The sequence below is a fragment of the Cotesia typhae genome, unplaced genomic scaffold, assembly GCF_013202065.1.
Source record: "Cotesia typhae breed Kobodo isofemale line unplaced genomic scaffold, CoteBio_Ctyphae contig_83, whole genome shotgun sequence".
NCBI lineage: Eukaryota > Metazoa > Arthropoda > Insecta > Hymenoptera > Braconidae > Cotesia > Cotesia typhae.
This window is the reverse complement of record NW_027423769.1, coordinates 1,029,530-1,047,238: the sequence shown is the minus strand read 5'-3', so window position 1 is coordinate 1,047,238 and position 17,709 is coordinate 1,029,530. Positions and strand designations below refer to the sequence as shown.

Sequence of the window (17,709 nt, the reverse complement as noted above, 5' to 3'; positions counted from 1 at the left end):
TATCACTTGGAATTTACTTAGATTTGATGATTGAGTTATAAGTGTTATTTTTTGTTATTAAAATATAAAATATTGTACCAATAATTTAAGGGTAATTGCTCTCATGAATAACAAAATAGTTAAATATGTACACACTGGTATGACGAAAGCGGTATAATTACAGTGGCTGGGATAGGTTGCAATAACGATTATTAATAATTCGCTCAAAGCATATCCACCGGAGGATATCAAGGGACCAATCTACCTCAAATAATTGTACAACGAACATTAGTTCACTTGCTATCTATAAGACTGATTTACAGCCAAGCCGCCTGTCTCTTCTCCGTTATTAATACAATAGAATATTGTTACTAACTCAGCTAGTACAAATTTCCGCGTCCTAAATGATATCTAAAAACTATTACCTCATACTAAGATTTTTTATTATTATTATTTTATTATGTATAACACAGCCGTGCTATATAAATATATATAAATGAAAGTATATTATCAGATAAATATATATATATATATATATATATATATATATATATATATATATATATATATATATATATATATATATATATATATATATATAAGTTTTTAAAATAAAAGATAATTAGCGCAAATATTAAATGCGTTATTAAATTCGTTTTATATTATGTTGCACTTGTGTTTTTAAAATATTTAAAACAGGCATTTTTTTTTTTTTTTTTATTTCTATTATTAATATTATTATTATCTTAATCAAGTTTTAAAAAATGTTTAATATTTAAATTAAAACGTAATTATAAATATTATTAATTAGTTTATAGAAATTTAAATTTATTTACGCACGTATTTTATTTAAAAAAAAAAAATTATTCGTAGCACTACGATATACCTCATTAAGTAACTGTTATAATATTATAGAGTACAATTAAAAAAAAATATATATATATATATATATATATATATATATATATATATATTTAAGTTTGATGTATAAATAAGTACAAAGAGTGCCTTGTTGCAGTTACCGTCTACCTCAGAAATTATTGTATTGAATTGTAAAGTTTAATTATATACAATAGCATTAATACCGGAATTAAATAATTTTTTTGCAATAAATACAATTTGATTAAATAAAATTAGCAGTTATAATTATTAATTAATATTTTATAAATCTTAGATAAGATTTTAAAAACTAAATCAAACAAAACTGCAATTTTTTTTAATTACTATTGTATTTACCTTGTAACTTATAATTATGGTCAAGATTTTAGCTTTAATTTAAAAATTTTAATTTTGATAATACAGCGAAAATATTGGTCGTGTAAAAAAATTTTTTTTAAATTTTATTCCATAAAAAAAAATTGTTTCTTTTATAATTTTTTATTAAGACCAAAAAAATAAGCCGGAATTTTAAAATAATGATTTTTATAATTAGCAAAAATTTTAATCATTAAGTGTGAATTTAAATTTTGAAATTACGGCGAAAATATTGGGAAAAAATTTTTTTTTTAGAATTAAATTTTTTTTTCAAAAATTTTTTTATACGACCCTTATTTACGGCAAAATCTTGAGCCCAATACTAGAATAATAACTTCAGATGCCTTAACAACAAACGTTGTATTAATTATTAAGACTGATTTTTCTTTTACTAACTAAAAACTAAAATCTAAATACTATTGCAAGTGTATTATCAAACAATTTATCTAAGTTCAAGATAAAGTAACAGCTTTCCTTTATAATTGTACGACGTAAATGCAAGTACTCGTGTACAAGCACTTAGTTATTAAAAAAAAAAAAAAAAAAAAAAAAAAAAAAAAAAATTATAAAATACCATTGTCGAAATTTAATAGTTAATAAAAAAAAAAAAAAAAATGGGCATTTAATTAAAATATATGTTTGTTACTGAAATCTAAAATTATTCAGTAATTAAATTCACAAATCATCCAAAACTGTAATTTTCAAGTAATAAAAAACTTTTAATAACAGGTTTGAATTAAAAAGTAATCTGATAAAATTGGATGAAAAGTAAAACATCAGCAAGAGGATAACGAGCCATTGGAGAGTTCCCCGCCGGCATTTAAAGATTCGATACAGAGCTAGAGGGTTGATAGCTTAGCTTGGTCTTCCTCTAGCTCAATTCCGGTGGAGTAAACGCTACTAGTACCTGGTATGAAATCACCTTTACTGTTGAAGCATCCTTCTCTGGCTATCAGTCGAGTCACCCATTTACAGCAGTGCTCTGTTAGTGCTTTAAGCTCTCCTCGGTGTACTGGTGCTGGTATAAACATCAGCACGCGAACAGGGAGAATAATTATGAGCTTGCGCACTCCCAACATTTAACGGGGGTAATAGAAGCTGAGCCCAGTTGTATAGCTCCGAATGAAAGCTCAGTTTCAACCGCTCGTACTTGTTAAATCTTACATTCCGCTCCTCTGTGCTTCTCAGTGTGTGATATTATATTTGCTGGGCAAACCTCTGGAGCCCAGATATCTCGAGTTGAAGATCAGTTTCTGAATATTGAGTTTTGCTGAAAAAAAAAAAAATTTTTTTTCACATTTATTTTTATATTTGTCGAGCTATTAATAATATCATCTATGTACTTGGTATTCTTGAAGTGAGTGTCAATACAAAAATATGATAGCTTTTCGCTGGTGACAAATCAGATTATCCTGGGACATATAACAGACGTGTGCTCCTGCACTCGACACCGCCTATCATCCTGATGCCAAGGCATGCGCTCTAAAAATAACGAGATTGATGTATCACGGAGCGCAGGTACAAATTTTAATATTATCGCTTTTGTTAGAATTATTTTTTATTTTGGAGTTTGTTACCTGGTGGCTTTTGGTTGACAGGTTCCAAGTTTACTGACGTTATGCTTTACGGTGGGGATTTTATGTTCAAGTATTTTTGCCCAAGACGGAATAGGTTCAACGACCACAGAGCCTTTTTTGTGTCCATCGGGATGCATATGTCTCTCCTCCAAACAGGTATTGATAATTTATATCTACGATCTGCCGGTCACGGGCTTGATAACCTGAAAGTCACAAGGGATTATTAATTCATGGGAAAATTTTTATTTTTAAAATAGAAATTCATGAGATATTTAAACACTATTGAATTTTTTTTTATAATTTAATTGATATAAAATTATTTAAAAAAAAAAAAATATTTGCAGGTACTTTGCAATACCGGTGGATTAAAGGAAATTCCCACGTACCTTAATCAAGGAATAGAAGACCTGTCATTATCAAAAAACGATTTTTCAACAATTGAATCAGACGCATTCAAAGGCTTGCGTTACTTGCGTAAGCTGAGTCTGGACAGCAACAATATAACGGTGATAAAGCCATTTGCCTTTCGCGGATTGACCACGTTGACCGACTTATCAATCCAATACACCCCCCTCAGCTACATCGGGCAATACTCGTTCGCAACGCTGCACAACGTCACCCTGATCCTGCTCGCCCACAACAGGATCAAGTACATCGAGGAATTTTCATTCGCCGGAACCAGCAACATAAAACTGATTCTGCTGACGAACAACCCGATAGTGACCATCCACAGCAAAGCCTTCTCAGGATTAAACAACGTCGAGCGGCTGATATTCCCCTCGGGGATCCGCACTATCGAGCCTGACGCATTCAACGGGCTGTCCAACGTCGGTCTGCTGAAGCTGACCTTCATGGACCTGACCAGTCTTCTTCCGTATACCTTCCGCGGGCTCAGCTACGTCCAGCTGCTGAACATCCAAGAGAGCGATCTCGGGACGATAAAAGCCGACGCTTTCACAGACTCGGATCACATCGACAACCTGTACATACTCAACAATAAAATAGACTTCATCGAAGAGCTTAAGCTCACTGGTGACAATGCTGTCGGCGTTTTCAGGTTCCAAGGGAACCACGTGCTCAGGTCTCCTCGAGCTAAGGACACTTGGCTGAACGTCCACTCCATTTCTGCCCAGAATAATTATTTTTCCTGCGACTGTCTCATCCACGAGTTGTTAGACAGCGACTTCACTAACGGCTCCGTCCAACAGTTTCGTAAGAATAATTTCTGCATATCACCGTTGGAGTACAATGGAAGCCCGATGAGCGAGATTGATTTTGATTTAATTGCTAGGTGTCATGATAAAGTTGTTCAAGATAATCTTGGGTCAAGTGCTCCATCTTTCATGCGGCATTTTATTATTATTCTTTCTATTTTCTACGCCATCCAGTAATATATGCTTCGCTTTCATCTGCAATATATATATATATACACACACACATCAAATCATCAGTCATTAATATTTTATGAGTCTATTGTTAATATTCAAGAGGTTTAAATTATTTGTATTTATTTCTTCAATTTTAAACTTTTTAATTATAATTATTACGTTAATTTAAATGTAATTATTTATTATTGTTGAATTTTAATTATAATTAAAGAGATTAATTTTTTTTTAAAGAAGATGATATCAAACAATGTTTATCTATTTCTTCAATAGTAATTATTGTGTAAATTTAAATATCATCAATAAATAATTTATTATTTGTTATTAATTATTGTTAAATTGTAATTATAATTAAAGAGGTTAAAATTATTTTAAAGAAGATGATAGTAAAAACAATTTAAATAAATTTCTTTAATTTTAACCTCTTAATTATAATAGTTAAATATATAATTACAATAATGTAAATTTGGATATCTTTATATAGAATTTTTATGAAATAATTACATTGAAAGACTTTTTTTTCGTATTATTGTAAATTTATTATTGAATTAGCAATGAAGTTATTTATATATAAATATTTTTTAATGTATGAGGATAATATATTGATCGGAAGAAAAATGTAGATTGATAATTCAAAGGAGTTATTTTTAAATTCAACACTGGAAATTATTGATTGAAAGCAAGTCCTTGATTTTGATTTATTTTAAAAATAAAAATACTGAAATTGTGTCACTTACATTTGCAGAGAAGAAGAAGAATATAACAGACATCGAATAAATGTCAATAAAATATGTGTTTATATTTCAATGTGATAAATTATTTCTGATACAAATGTTAAAACTATTAAATTTGATAAAATCGATATAATTATTGCTAATTCAATAACTTTAGTAGAATTGTGACGAAAAAATTTTTTTTCTATGTAATTGCTGGGTTTAATTTTTGTAAATGTAATTGTAATTAAAATAATTAGAAGCTCGTGCTTTGCAAAGATAAATTTATCATGAGGATGGTCTGAAGGTACATATCAATATGCTTGGCTTTGCATTTGTATCTAAAGAACATTTCATAATAGTTAAATCGAGGACCACGACTCTTTTTACAAAATAAATAAAAAATAACAACAAAAGTATAATTAAATTGATAAATATTAATAAAAAATATGCTCGTTTCCTTTCAGAGACCCTAGATTGTCGCTCTTGCGCCAATTTTGTTACATGTAGTTATATGAATAACTAAAATAAATAACTTTAAAGTATTTAATTGCTTCAGAAATAATTTATATTCTTTTTATATACATTTTAAAAATTTCTAGGTTATGTTTAAAATTTTTATTCAAATTAAAAACTCACGCGCATTTTGACCGGAGACTTCTTCAGACAATTGAACTCCTGAATGTTCAATTTCAAGTAAAAATTCTGTCAAATAATTAATTATATTTTTTCAGGACAAATAGTTTATTATGTTTTTTGAAGTGAAAATTAATTTAACAGATATTTAATAATTTTTTTTTTTTTAATAAATTATAGCAAAAAAAATGAAGAAAAAAAATTGAAATATATAAATTAAAAAAAATTGCATTTGTAGTTTTTTAAAATTTCTAAATGTCAATTTTTTTTTGCCATAATTTATTTGTCACAAAAATTGTTAAAATTATCAACTATCTGCTATATAAAAGCTAATGGCATTCTAAATCTACAAAGAAGGAAGACGTAGTGCAGGACTATACACCGTAAATGGTATATTGGTAAAAAAAAATTCACAAAATTGATAATACTGAAGTTAGCCGTCAGCTGTTAATTAAAAAAATTTTTTGAATAAATTAATTACAGTAAAAAAATGCTTCTGAAAATTTTCACTTGTAATTTTTATTAATTTTCACATGTGGAACTTTTTAATTAATTTTTTTTTTTTTAATAATTGCATTGTTATAAAATTTAAAAATAATTTTTAATGTCTTTCAACTTCAGTGTAATCACAAAATAGACTATAGTTATGAACTATGGACGGTAGAGGGTAGAGATACTCTAAATTTATTTTGGAGGGTAGAAGCATTTTTTTTTACTAATTGATTTGTCATTAAAATTTCTAAAATCGACAGCTGACTGCTAACTTCAGTATCTTGAATTTGTCCCGCAATTCCCGCACTGTGGCGCTACCAGCTGGCAAAACAGATACTAACATTAATACAACCTCATTTTCCATATTTTAATTCGTATCATCTTAACAATAATGTTGATAACATTAATCAAAAATAAATAGTATTTAATATTCATCACAATAATTATTAAATTTAATAAGTGTAAAAGAGTAATCATGGGCAATCAGCTGGTTGGAATAGCACCAAGTCAAATTTTTCCAGTTGAACATTATTTGACAGATCACAGTGACCTATTGTTTGACATTAAGTGAGTATTATCATTGTGAATAATTTACAAATATATTCTCAAATTATTTTATAAATTCAATAATTTTTTTTTTCTTATTTATTTTCAGCTTAGGAAGCACGAGATTCTTTAAAGTTGCTCGAGCGAAAAGTCAAGAAGGCCTGATAGTGGTGAAAGTTTTTGTTATTCATGATCCGACACTTCCTTTATCTACTTACAATGATAAATTAGAAGAAATTAGATCGAAACTTGCGTCAGCTGTCAATTGTTTGCCCTTTCAAAGAACTATAGTTGGTATTAAATTTCAGTTTTAATTTTTGGTTATTTATGAATAATAATTGTATTTTTTTTTTCTTATAACAGCTGACAGAGAAAGCTGGATTTATTATGAGAGAGTATGTAAAATACTCACTGTACGATAGAATCAGCACGAGGCCGTTTTTGTTAAATATAGAGAAGAAATGGATAACGTTTCAAGTTTTGTATGCACTTCATCAAGCTCATAAGGTAAAAATAATAATTACATACTGAAATCAGCTGATATCTGTCAATTTAAAAATTTTTTTTAAATCAATGAATTATATAATATTTTTTTTTTATAAAAATTTAATCTTTTAATTATTTAAAAAATTTATAAATTACAGTTTGGAGTATGTCACGGTGATATAAAATTAGAAAATATAATGATAACAAGTTGGAATTGGGTATTACTGACAGATTTTGCCAGTTTCAAGCCTACATATTTACCTGAAGATAATCCAGCTGACTTTTCATATTTCTTCGACACATCTAGAAGAAGGTACTTGAATAATTAAAAAAAAAAAAAAATTACAAATATTTTTTTTTTTAATAATTATTTTGTTATAAAAATAGAAAAAAAAAATTGTCAGATAAATATTATTTTCAGAACATGCTACATTGCACCGGAACGTTTCGTTAAGACTCTATCATCAGAGCTAAGCAGCACTTTATTACTCCCGGAGCAAGAATTAAAAACTGGCGACTTGCACCCGACAATGGACATATTTTCTGCCGGATGTGCTCTAACAGAGCTCTATAACGAAGGGCACCCGCCATTCGACTTTTCCCAGCTGCTAGCCTACCGAAACAGCGAATACTCAGCCAGCAAGCACCTGGATAAAATAGAGGATTCTGGAATTCGTGATCTTCTGGCTTCAATGCTCGAAAAAAATCCATCAAACAGAAAAAGCGCTGAAATTTATTTATCCCAGGCCCGAGGAAAGATATTCCCCGAGTACTTTTACTCTTTTTTACAGTCGTACATGCTAATATTTTCCGCAGCTCCGATAATGTCTCCCGACGAAAAAATAAACCGTCTGAAAAAAGACATCTGTAATATAATAAACATATTTAAGAGTGAAGAAGTTGAGTCTAGTCGAAAAAATAGTAACAATAACGACAAGAGCGACAGCATAAAGAAGAGTATCAATGGAAGCAACATTGAGTTGAGCCGTGAAGATTCGGCAGAGCCTAGTGAGGAAAATACCATTATTGAAGGCGACAGCGATCAGAGTTTTGACAAGAGTGACGCTAACACCAACAGTGACACTAAATTGTCCAAGCAGGATAATAATAAAGCAGTCAACTTCAACTCAGAAGAAACTCTTGGGACTTTGCAGAGAGACGTCGAAGCTGATTTGGAGGAATTTAAAATAAAATCCGAAAAGCTTGAAGGCTTGATAATCATAACCCAGCTCGTGACCTCTTGCATCCGCGGATTGCATCACTCCCAATCAAAATTACAAAGCCTTGAAATTCTCTTGGAGTTAGCAGAGAACGCGTCGGACGAAACAATCCTGGACCGGATCCTGCCGTACATTTTCCACCTGGTCCACGATCCAGCGCCTCGTGTCCGAGTCTCAGCGATTCACACGCTGACAAAGTGTCTCTACTTGGTGAAAAGTATCCCACCAACCGACGTAAACATCTTCCCCGAGTACATTCTTCCAGGTCTAGCCCACGTGACTCAGGACGAAGCGGTCATAGTCCGCGCAGCTTACGCGGAGAATATCGCGTACCTGGCGCATATAGGTTTGTCATAAATTTTATTTTTAGAAAAATTAGCGATCGCTAGTTTTTTTTATAGACATTACACTTACACTAGGAGGGTACGTGGATCTCTTTAAATTTATTTCACAAATAATATATATTTATTTTTTTTATAGCCTTGAGGTACCTCGAGAACGCGCACCTGACCAACCTGGGGAACAAGGAGGGCCCGAAGCCCAGCTACGACAGTGAATTACAAACTCTGCATGAAATGGTCCAGCAGTCAGTGTCAATGTTGCTGACAGACTCCTCTAACCTGGTGAAGCAGACGTTGATGGAGAGCGGGATCAATAAGCTCTGCGTGTTCTTCGGGAAGCAGAAGGCCAACGACGTGCTGCTGAGCCACGTGATAACCTTCCTCAATGACAAAGAAGACAAGCAGCTTCGTGGATCCTTCTTCGAGTGCATCGTCGGCGTGGCGGCTTACGTCGGTTGGCACAGCAGTCCTATCCTGATGCCGCTGCTCCAGCAAGGACTGACCGATCCAGAGGAATTTGTTACCAGGAAGGCCATCAACGCCATGGCGACGCTCACCGAGCTCGGGCTGCTTCACAAGTCCGCGTTGTATCAATTGTTAACAGAGACTGTGGTCTTCTTGGTTCATCCGAACTTGTGGATCAGACACGCGACTGTGGGGCTGATTTCAGCCGCGGCTAGAACCCTCAATCTTGTAGATGTTCAGTGCAAGGTCCAGACGATGATCCAGCTGTACCTCAAGCACTCGCTGATACAGATAGAGAAAGAAGTCTTGATGCTGGAAGCTCTGATCCAGCCGATTCCGCGGGTCGTTTATGATTCGGTGATTAAGTATCACGATGTTGAGGAATTGTTCCGGGCGTTCGAGGAACGCAAAGCTGCGAGGTCCAAAGCTATCACTGGAAGCGTTCCGCAGTACAGTGAGACGTCTACGTCGCTGAGGAATCTTTTCCGAAGGCTGAGTTCCGAGTCTATGACTGAAACTGTTGAGGATCAGCTGTTGACGATGAAGGCTCACTTGATAAAGATCAACAAGTACAGAATTTCCGCTGATAACAAGCACAACGCCACCAAATCAGTGACTGAAGGCAAGTTAGAATTAAACATGATCAAAGAGTCCATTCGCTACCACGTGGTTGTTCTATACCCGGACTCCAAGAACGACATCGCGGTCAATTACAAAAAGTTTGAACGGAGAACTTCTGACAGCACCGGGAACTATACAATGAACCAGGAATGGCGGACGATGTTCGCAGCTCAGGACAGCAACCACTCGAATAAAATGTCCGAGCTGACTAGCAGCAGTCCTTCACTGACGATCCACAGCGGGGACATTCACCTGTCGCCGCAGCACAGCTTGACGGACATAAACAGCATGAACGACCACTCGCTCCACGAGAGGTCGTACATTCAGTACCGCTGCGCCCCCTGCAGGTTGGAACTGAGACAACTTACTTGCCGTAAGCAGGAACAGCACGCGGCGGCGCTCAGAGCGCAGCACTGGGCGGACAATATGGCCTGGCATGGAACGAGGTTGCTGCCCAGCAGTTGGAGGCCCAGAGGAGTTCCTGTTGCGTATTTGCACGAACACCGCGCAGCGGTTAACAGGTTAGTTTCTATTCCAGATTCCGGATTGTTCGCGAGCAGCGCGGCGGACGGGTGTGTCAGAGTTTGGGACGCGAGCAAGATGGAGGGCAAGAATCTTGCCAACAGGTCTCGCCAGAACTATGTTCACCGCGGTGGCCCCCTGGTGGGACTGGCAGTTTGCGAACAGGGCCAATCTCTCGCCAGTTCCGCGAGCCAGTCGGGATCTTTGTTTGTTTTGAGGTTAGACAATGGAACCAGCAAGATGAGCGTTGTTTCTTCTAAGCAGTTGGACGTGACGAATGAAGGGTGCGCTGTGGACCTTCAGTACTTGGACTCGGGCTCGCAATCAGTGCTGGTCTACGCCACGCTCTACGGTTCTTTAATTGGCTGGGATTTACGGTGTCCTGGAACAGCTTGGCGGCTGGAAAATGACCTCAAGCACGGGGTCATAACCTCTTTTTGTGTGAATAATTATCAGCAGTGGCTGGCGCTGGGAACCAGTTCTGGAGCTCATATTTGCTGGGATTTAAGGTTCCAGCTGCCAATTAGCAACATCAAGCACCCCACTGGCGCCAGGGTTAGAAAAGTCATCACCCACCCCACGGAACAATCTTGGATTATCTCCAGTGTCCAGGGTAACAATGAAATCTCCATGTGGAACTTGGAAACTGGGTTCCGCCAGATGGTGCTCTGGGCGTCCAGCGCGCCACCTTTGAGCCACTCTCAGGAAGGTCACAGTATTTGTGGAATGCACGCCGGTTCCTTGGACAGGTCTGGGTTCCTGCTGGCAGGGGGCACTGACATGCGCCTGAGGTTCTGGGATCTGAACACGCCGAACGAGTCCTACGTGGCGCTCCCTGCTGCTTCCGACACCATAGCGCCAAACTCTTTGGCGTACGAACAGCGGCTCATTGATGGAACTAACGTCGTGCAAGAGGTTATTGCCGCAACCGGGCCTATTTCTACCGGCGCGCGAGTCAGGTCTGAAGAGGGCGTTGCTTCGCCGTTAGAGGCGCCTAATCCGGGACACCATGATACTATTTCAGCGGTTGCTATGTCTAATACTTGTATTCTTACTGGTAGCACTGATGGATTAATTCAAGTCTGGAAGTGATATTATTATTATTCTTATTATTATTTTTTTTTTTTTTTTTTTTTTTTTTAATGTTACCCTGATAGCCAGCGCTTTCTCAGTAAGTGTTGACTTTCAGCAGTTACGGTTAATTTATATATCAAGTTGGCGGTAATTCTTCTTTCAACAACAGTTGTAAGCAAATTGACGGAAATCTACGGCCGCAACTTGAATACAAGTTAACAATCAAACTTGTAGTTAAATTTCCTTTCAACTTTACTACAATTTGACTGAAATACTTGTACAGCAAGTTTTGACGTCTATTTGCAGAGTAAGTTATAGGTAACTAATAGGTAATCGCTCGCTTTGCCAACTCTTTCCGTCAAGTTTGCTTCAAATTGCGGACGTAGATTGACAGTAAGTTATAGGTAAGGTGGCTATCAGGGTAGATTAGTTAAAGTGTTTCATTTGCTAAGTATTGGTGTATATTTTTTAAAAATGAAACAAAACTGACTGTAAATCTCCTGTGACCTAGATACTCTGGTAAGATTTAATATAAATTAATTTTAAACTAATTAAATTAATATAAATTATTTTTGTACATATGTGTGAGTGTGTGAATGACAACAATAATAAATAAACTAAAATGAATGATAAAATATCTTATATATATATAGAAAAATAAAAAAAATAATAATAATAATAAAATTATAAAACAATTGTCTTTATTAACGCGATAAAACTTACGATATATAAATATATGTACGTTTACAAAAGAACAATGCGAATTGTACAGGTAAGCTTTATGTACATTTAAAAGAGAAACAATAACATTCACATCAGTGAGCTCGTCAAGTTGCTAAATTCACAAAACAAAAACGTTTTTTATTATTTGCGTTGGTAATAAGAAATATAATAGTTATATTTAAATAATTATTTATCACAATATATTAATTAATTAACTAATAGTTGTTTATATTTATTAGTATCAGTGGTATTTAATTGATTAATTACTTTTAAATGAATCCGATGAGATATACTTTCACCAGGGACAAGCGGCGTAAGGCACTTGTCCAGGAAATGCAAAGCCACCTGGATTTATTGTTCTGCAAATATCCTTCCAACGTTCTTTACCACCGCTTTTGCTTTTACGTTTTAAATCGTTGTCATTTGTCGGACGATAACCAGAAAATAATCTATTCCATAGTGGGACTGCTGATCCACATGCCAATAGGAACATTAGTATTAAAATCAGCTTCATTTTTTTTTTTTCTAACTAATTTTTTATTTACCTGAAAATAAAAAAAAAATTTAATTATTATCACATTAAATTATTTAAAGTAATTATTTTATAAAAAATAAATTAATAATAATAATAATAAATATAATTAATTAAAAATATTATTATTATTATTAATTAATTTAAAAAAAAAAAAAAAAAAAAAAAAAAAAAAAAATTTTAAACCTTACGAAGTTTGTCAGAAGTAAAATCTAGTAATGAAGAAATTTATAATAAATACTCGTTATATACTTGTACGTTTCAGCCCTACCACGCGGAACATCAACTAGAATTCATTGAACAATCCCGCGGATCAAAAATAAAATTAATATACAAGTACAAATATATATTATAAAAGAAAAACTCTACGTCACGTTGATTCCCCCAATGTCCTTGAAGTATGGAATATCTGAATAAGTCTACGGATTTTTAAATATACATACATATATATCTGTATGTATATATGTAATTTATTTATTTACAATAAGTAACAAATCTACAGGCTTTCCGGGTGCATTCAGCAGGACAATTTTAACAATTCAAATCACGAAATTCTGTGACGTAGTCCTTATAGTCCTGGATTAACATCTACGTCATGGATTAAAATTATACTTAAACTTCCGTCAAGTTAAAATTAATTATAAATACAGTGGGCTCAATGTCAATAAGATTGTTTCACAATAAATCCCTACGACTTACGACTTAATATTCAATATAATATAATATAATTATAATTCAAAGTTCAATAATTGTTTACTTAAAAGAGCGCAACTGAACCATAATTATCGAATTAAAGTGATATTTTATTTCGGTCAGGGTCAGGAGCGATAGCGTCACCAAGATAATCAATCAAGGGCTTCTAAATTTATTTTTAATAATGTAACCGTAATAGTAATGATTTTTTTATTGACTTTTAAATTAATAATTATTGGTCTTACCAAAGTCTTTTTTGTAAAACATACGCTACGCAAGCAAGGAAAAATATGAAGGCTAATGTCAGTAACGCTTTATCAGTTACTTCACGCCGGCCGTACTTCCCCAATAATTTTCCTGATAGAATTATTGCTTGCTGCTGTTGCTCTAGCTCGTCTTTCGTTCCGTTTACTTTGTCAGATGAAATTACTGGAATAAAATCACTTTTTTATTAACAAAAAATAATTAAAATAAAATCAGATGATTTTTCTTCTTAAAAAATTTTAAATGCACTTAAAATTTTTTTTTATTTTAAAACAAAGTCTAGAAAATTATTATTTTTTTTTTTAATTTATAATTTCTTAGAGCTTTTAATTTTTAAAATAAATTTTTTCAGCTCCAAATAATTTATTTAAAAAAATTCTAGACATTTTTAGACGTCTCTGAGTTTTAATATTTTAAAAATAATTACATAAAGTGTCCAGAGTATCAGCACTTCTCTGACTTGTTTCAGCCAAAGTTCTCGAAATGCTGAGCAGCCTATCAGTGGCCAAACTTGCGGTATCAGCAAGACCTCTTTTATCTCTTCTCTTTCTCAACATCCTCTGCTGCTCCTCTGATGTGGACATTAATTCATCTTTGGCCATTTTGTCAATTACACAAGCACCAACGATGTTTGCTTTTTTGAAAGCCGCCAACGCAAACACCAGTTGGCTCTTGCGTTTCTCCACTTCTTGCATCAGCTCGGTTTTTTTCTTAACATTTATTTCAGTCTCTGCTAATTGTACTAATTTGTCAATACTATTTCGTAGGTCGGCGATCCTCGTCCTGCCATCGGCGTTCAAGTCTTTTAATAATTCCAGCGGGCCAGTGCATTGTTGAATGTCCTGATAGAAAAATATTACAATGACATTAAAGTAATTTTATTTAACAATTAAATTAATTTTAAGAAATTGTCTAAAAAAAATTGTATTTTTAATTTTTTTTAATTTCTAAATGTCAATTTTTTTTTTTTTTCCATAATTTATTTGTTAAAAAAAATTCTAAAAATTATTAAATATTTGCTAAATTAATTTTCATTAAAAAAAATGACAGATTTACTAACCTAAAATTAAAATTTTTTACTTATAAATAATTATATTGACTTGAATACAATTAAAAATAACTTTACCTGGATGATTGCTGTCACCAGGAGATGATTTTTAATTATTTCTTGGCGTATTACTGCCAGCAAGTGATCTTCAGTGTTCATTATTTACAATTAATAATTTTTTGACACTTGGAAAATTTTTCATCGAAACTTTTAACAAACTCACTGATAGTATTATTAATTTTCAATCAGCTGATTTTATTTATTTAATTAATTAATTTATTTATTGTTAAATATTGTAAATTACGGTATTTGTTTTTTTTTTTTTTTTTTTTTTTTTTTTTTTTTTTTTTTTACAATATGACAAGTGGTAAATTTATGACCGACCAGTTTACGAATTGTCACCATCGAACTGACATCTGCTGTCAAAATAATAAAGTTACTCCAGCGATATTTTTATAATTTTTATTTACTCTAAAAACAATTAAATATTTAATGAAAATAAAATTAATAAAATAATTACAAAAAAATTAATTTAAATAAATTTAAAAAAAATTTTTTATTTATTGTTTACCGAATTTATTACTTTATGATAAAATTACATTTTTCATAACACATCACACAAAATGTTAAGCCGAGATATAAATTAAATAAAATTTTCGGATAATCTATTTTTAATTTTCAATAAATCTATTTTATTTATAATTTATTTTTGTTAATTATGCTTGCAAGAGTCTATTGCCTCCTACGCTTGAACTTCAACAAGCTTTTATCCGGTCAAATAAATATTTTATAATTACAATTATTAACAACAAGTAACTAGTGACTTTAATTTAACGGAGAGCGCTGATGACAGCTTGAGTGAAGTCCGTTGTTGAATTTTGTCCTCCCAAGTCCTTCGTGCGAACTTTACCTTCGTTTAACACGCGGTTTAAAGCCTCGCGGATTTGTACTGCGTAACGCTTCAAGTTGATGTGGTTTAACAATTTTACACTGCATAAAATCAGTGCTGTTGGATTGGCGACGTTTTTACCAACTGCTTCTGAGTATGTGTGTCTCGCACCCTAAATAAAAATTAATTAATTATTTAATACAATAAATAAATAAATTAATTATTTTAAGTTTTAGTCAATCAAATAAATTAAATTTTAGATATTAATTTTTTTTTTCTAAATTTATTAACTAATAAATTGTGAAAAGAAAAATTTATTTAAAAAATTCCATTTTTAGAATCTTTAAAAAATGTAATTTTTTATAAATAATTTTTTAAGTATAATTTAATATTAAAAAAAAAATTTTTTTTAATCGATTTAAAAAATAAATAATAAAATAATTTACTGGTTCAAAAACGACGCATTCGGCACTATAACTTGCACCAGCAACAACACCAGCACCTCCAACTAATCCTGATGCAATATTATCAACAATATTACCATACAAATTAGGAGTTACCATAACATCAAATTGATGAGGATTTGATACCATTTGCATGGTGCAATTATCAACAATCATTGTTTCAAATTCAATTCTAAAAAATAAATAAATTTTATTAATTGATAAAATTTTTTTAACTTTCTAGATTATTAAATTAATTAAAAAAAAAAAAATTACTTGGGATATAACTTGGCGATTTCCTGACAAGATTTCAAGAACAATCCATCACCAAGTTTCATGATATTGGCTTTGTGAACACAAGTAACCTTTTTGCGGTTATTTTTTACAGCATAGTCAAACGCGAACTTGGCAATTCTCTGGGACTTGGTAGCTGTTACTATTTTCAAGCACTCGACGACGCCTTTTACGCATTCGTGCTCCAAAGCCGAGTACTCTCCCTCAGACTGCTCTCGGATTATCACACAGTCGACGTTCTGGTGACGGGACTTTACTCCTGGCAGTGATTTTACGTGAACTACGTTTGAGTACAAGTCTAGCTTGTTTCTCAGCTTCATGTTCAGGGTTTGCAGTTCGCCGGTATGCGAATGATCTGGTGTTGCTAGAATTCCCTATTGAATAAAATTACCAATACTTTTTTTTATAGTCATTAATTTTTATTATTAAAAATTAATTAATTTTTTTTATTTAATGTCTAATATTTTTTTTTAATATTTAGACATTTAATTAATTTAAAAAAAAAAAAAAAAAATAATAATAATAATAATAATAATACTGAAATTAAGAGACAGCTAATAATTTTTATAAATTTTTTAACAAATAAATTATAGCAAAAAAAATGTATTTAAAATTTTTACGTCACTTTTTTTATAATTTTTTTTGCCATAATATTTTGTTAAAAAAAATTTTTTTAATTATTAAATATCTGGTAAATTAATTTTAATATATTTATTTACCTTCAAACAAACTCTATTCCTCGCAATACTGTTTGAAACTTGTTCAAGAGGAGCACTCAAAGTAGGATTTACTTCTGACAAAAAGTAAGGCTCAAATTCAACTGGAACATTGGCAGCTTTAAATACTTGCTGAACTGACAATACTAATTCAGGACCAACACCATCACCGGGTATTAATGTGCACTTAGTTTTACCTTCCTGTTCAACCAGCTGCAAAAAAAAAAATTAAAAAATAATTTACGCGAATAAATAACTACCACACCAACAATCAAACAATCAATGACATAATCCAATATCTACTTAAACGTACTGATTCCTGGTGGTGCACTTTGCTGGCACTGAAACTTCGGACTGCACCATTTTGAGTTGTCTAAAAAAAATTTCAATGTTAAATAAATAAATTAATTAAAAATATAATAAGCACAGGTTGCATAAACAATTTATAATTGATCGCATAAATAGTAAATAATAATACTTATCACTCAAATAATTTTTTTTTATTTTAACAGGAAAAAAAAAATAATTATACCTTTGACAATACTTTGCAGACATTTCTCATCAATAAAGCCATTTTTTAGTTAAATATTGAGCCCTGGATTTTTTTTTTTGGAGTAAATTTTAGCCAGTGAAGAGGACAGGACAGAGGAGAAGCCTCAAGAATTGGTATAAAATTATAATACACTAGTTTCAGCGCCTCTGGTGAGTTTTATTATAAACAAATCATTAATGGCGGATATTTTGACAGATTAATTTAATTCTTAGTTGATTTTATTTTTTTTTTTTATGAAAAAAA

At 32.1% G+C, this 17,709-nt stretch overlaps 4 protein-coding genes and 1 long non-coding RNA gene across 7 annotated transcripts; 2 read left to right on the top strand and 3 right to left on the bottom strand.

The window, feature by feature from the left end:
* Positions 1 to 2,576: 2,576 nt before the first annotated feature.
* LOC141533281 (uncharacterized) lies at positions 2,577 to 3,332 on the bottom strand. Its single transcript, XR_012480236.1, has 3 exons — positions 3,197 to 3,332; positions 2,811 to 3,013; positions 2,577 to 2,715 (listed from the first exon to the last, which is right to left on the bottom strand). It is a non-coding gene; the product is annotated as an uncharacterized LOC141533281 (long non-coding RNA).
* Positions 2,617 to 4,488, top strand: LOC141533110 (uncharacterized). Its single transcript, XM_074251803.1, has 3 exons — positions 2,617 to 2,751; positions 2,832 to 2,966; positions 3,155 to 4,488. The coding sequence occupies exons 1-3, from the start codon at positions 2,734 to 2,736 to the stop codon at positions 4,199 to 4,201; spliced, it is 1,200 nt and encodes a 399-aa protein (XP_074107904.1). The 5' UTR covers positions 2,617 to 2,733; the 3' UTR covers positions 4,202 to 4,488.
* A 1,937-nt stretch (positions 4,489 to 6,425) lies between these two features.
* On the top strand, positions 6,426 to 12,559 carry Vps15 (vacuolar protein sorting 15). 2 transcript variants are annotated; one of them, XM_074251818.1, is made up of 6 exons: positions 6,426 to 6,603; positions 6,692 to 6,872; positions 6,946 to 7,089; positions 7,227 to 7,381; positions 7,490 to 8,634; positions 8,769 to 12,559. In XM_074251818.1, exons 1-6 carry the CDS (start codon positions 6,512 to 6,514, stop codon positions 11,327 to 11,329), a joined length of 4,278 nt encoding a protein of 1,425 aa, XP_074107919.1. In that variant the 5' UTR covers positions 6,426 to 6,511; the 3' UTR covers positions 11,330 to 12,559. The 2 variants fall into 2 exon arrangements, with proteins under 2 accessions (XP_074107919.1, XP_074107920.1); XM_074251819.1 differs by lacking the exon at positions 6,426 to 6,603 and having other exon boundaries at positions 6,797 to 6,876.
* On the bottom strand, positions 11,353 to 14,910 carry Sec20 (vesicle transport protein Sec20). Of its 2 annotated transcripts, XR_012480185.1 has the most exons (5): positions 14,650 to 14,910; positions 13,951 to 14,365; positions 13,505 to 13,688; positions 12,302 to 12,579; positions 11,353 to 12,146 (listed from the first exon to the last, which is right to left on the bottom strand). XR_012480185.1 is itself a non-coding variant. In XM_074251821.1 (4 exons), the coding sequence occupies exons 1-4, from the start codon at positions 14,728 to 14,730 to the stop codon at positions 12,576 to 12,578; spliced, it is 684 nt and encodes a 227-aa protein (XP_074107922.1). In that variant the 5' UTR covers positions 14,731 to 14,910; the 3' UTR covers positions 11,353 to 12,575. The 2 variants fall into 2 exon arrangements, 1 of the variants encoding a protein (XP_074107922.1); XM_074251821.1 differs by having other exon boundaries at positions 11,353 to 12,579.
* A 213-nt stretch (positions 14,911 to 15,123) lies between these two features.
* Idh3b (isocitrate dehydrogenase [NAD] subunit beta, mitochondrial) lies at positions 15,124 to 17,593 on the bottom strand. Its single transcript, XM_074251820.1, has 6 exons — positions 17,446 to 17,593; positions 17,227 to 17,286; positions 16,917 to 17,126; positions 16,180 to 16,571; positions 15,907 to 16,096; positions 15,124 to 15,632 (listed from the first exon to the last, which is right to left on the bottom strand). Exons 1-6 carry the CDS (start codon positions 17,485 to 17,487, stop codon positions 15,402 to 15,404), a joined length of 1,125 nt encoding a protein of 374 aa, XP_074107921.1. The 5' UTR covers positions 17,488 to 17,593; the 3' UTR covers positions 15,124 to 15,401.
* Positions 17,594 to 17,709: the final 116 nt, after the last annotated feature.

Coding starts and splice junctions, on each gene's coding strand:
- LOC141533110 (XM_074251803.1), top strand. Junction 2,967..3,154: donor TATGTCTCTCCTCCAAACAG/GTATTGATAATT, acceptor AAATATTTGCAG/GTACTTTGCAATACCGGTGG.
- Vps15 (XM_074251818.1), top strand. CDS start 6,512: ATGGGCAATCAGCTGGTTGGAATAGCACCAAGTCAAATTTTTCCAGTT. Junction 6,873..6,945: donor TGCCCTTTCAAAGAACTATA/GTTGGTATTAAA, acceptor TTCTTATAACAG/CTGACAGAGAAAGCTGGATT. Junction 7,090..7,226: donor CACTTCATCAAGCTCATAAG/GTAAAAATAATA, acceptor TATAAATTACAG/TTTGGAGTATGTCACGGTGA.
- Sec20 (XM_074251821.1), bottom strand. CDS start 14,730: ATGAACACTGAAGATCACTTGCTGGCAGTAATACGCCAAGAAATAATT. Junction 14,366..14,649: donor TGGTGACAGCAATCATCCAG/GTAAAGTTATTT, acceptor TTTTTCTATCAG/GACATTCAACAATGCACTGG. Junction 13,689..13,950: donor TGATACTCTGGACACTTTAT/GTAATTATTTTT, acceptor ATTTTATTCCAG/TAATTTCATCTGACAAAGTA.
- Idh3b (XM_074251820.1), bottom strand. CDS start 17,487: ATGGCTTTATTGATGAGAAATGTCTGCAAAGTATTGTCAAAG. Junction 17,287..17,445: donor TCTGCAAAGTATTGTCAAAG/GTATAATTATTT, acceptor AATTTTTTTTAG/ACAACTCAAAATGGTGCAGT. Junction 16,097..16,179: donor ATCGCCAAGTTATATCCCAA/GTAATTTTTTTT, acceptor TTTATTTTTTAG/AATTGAATTTGAAACAATGA.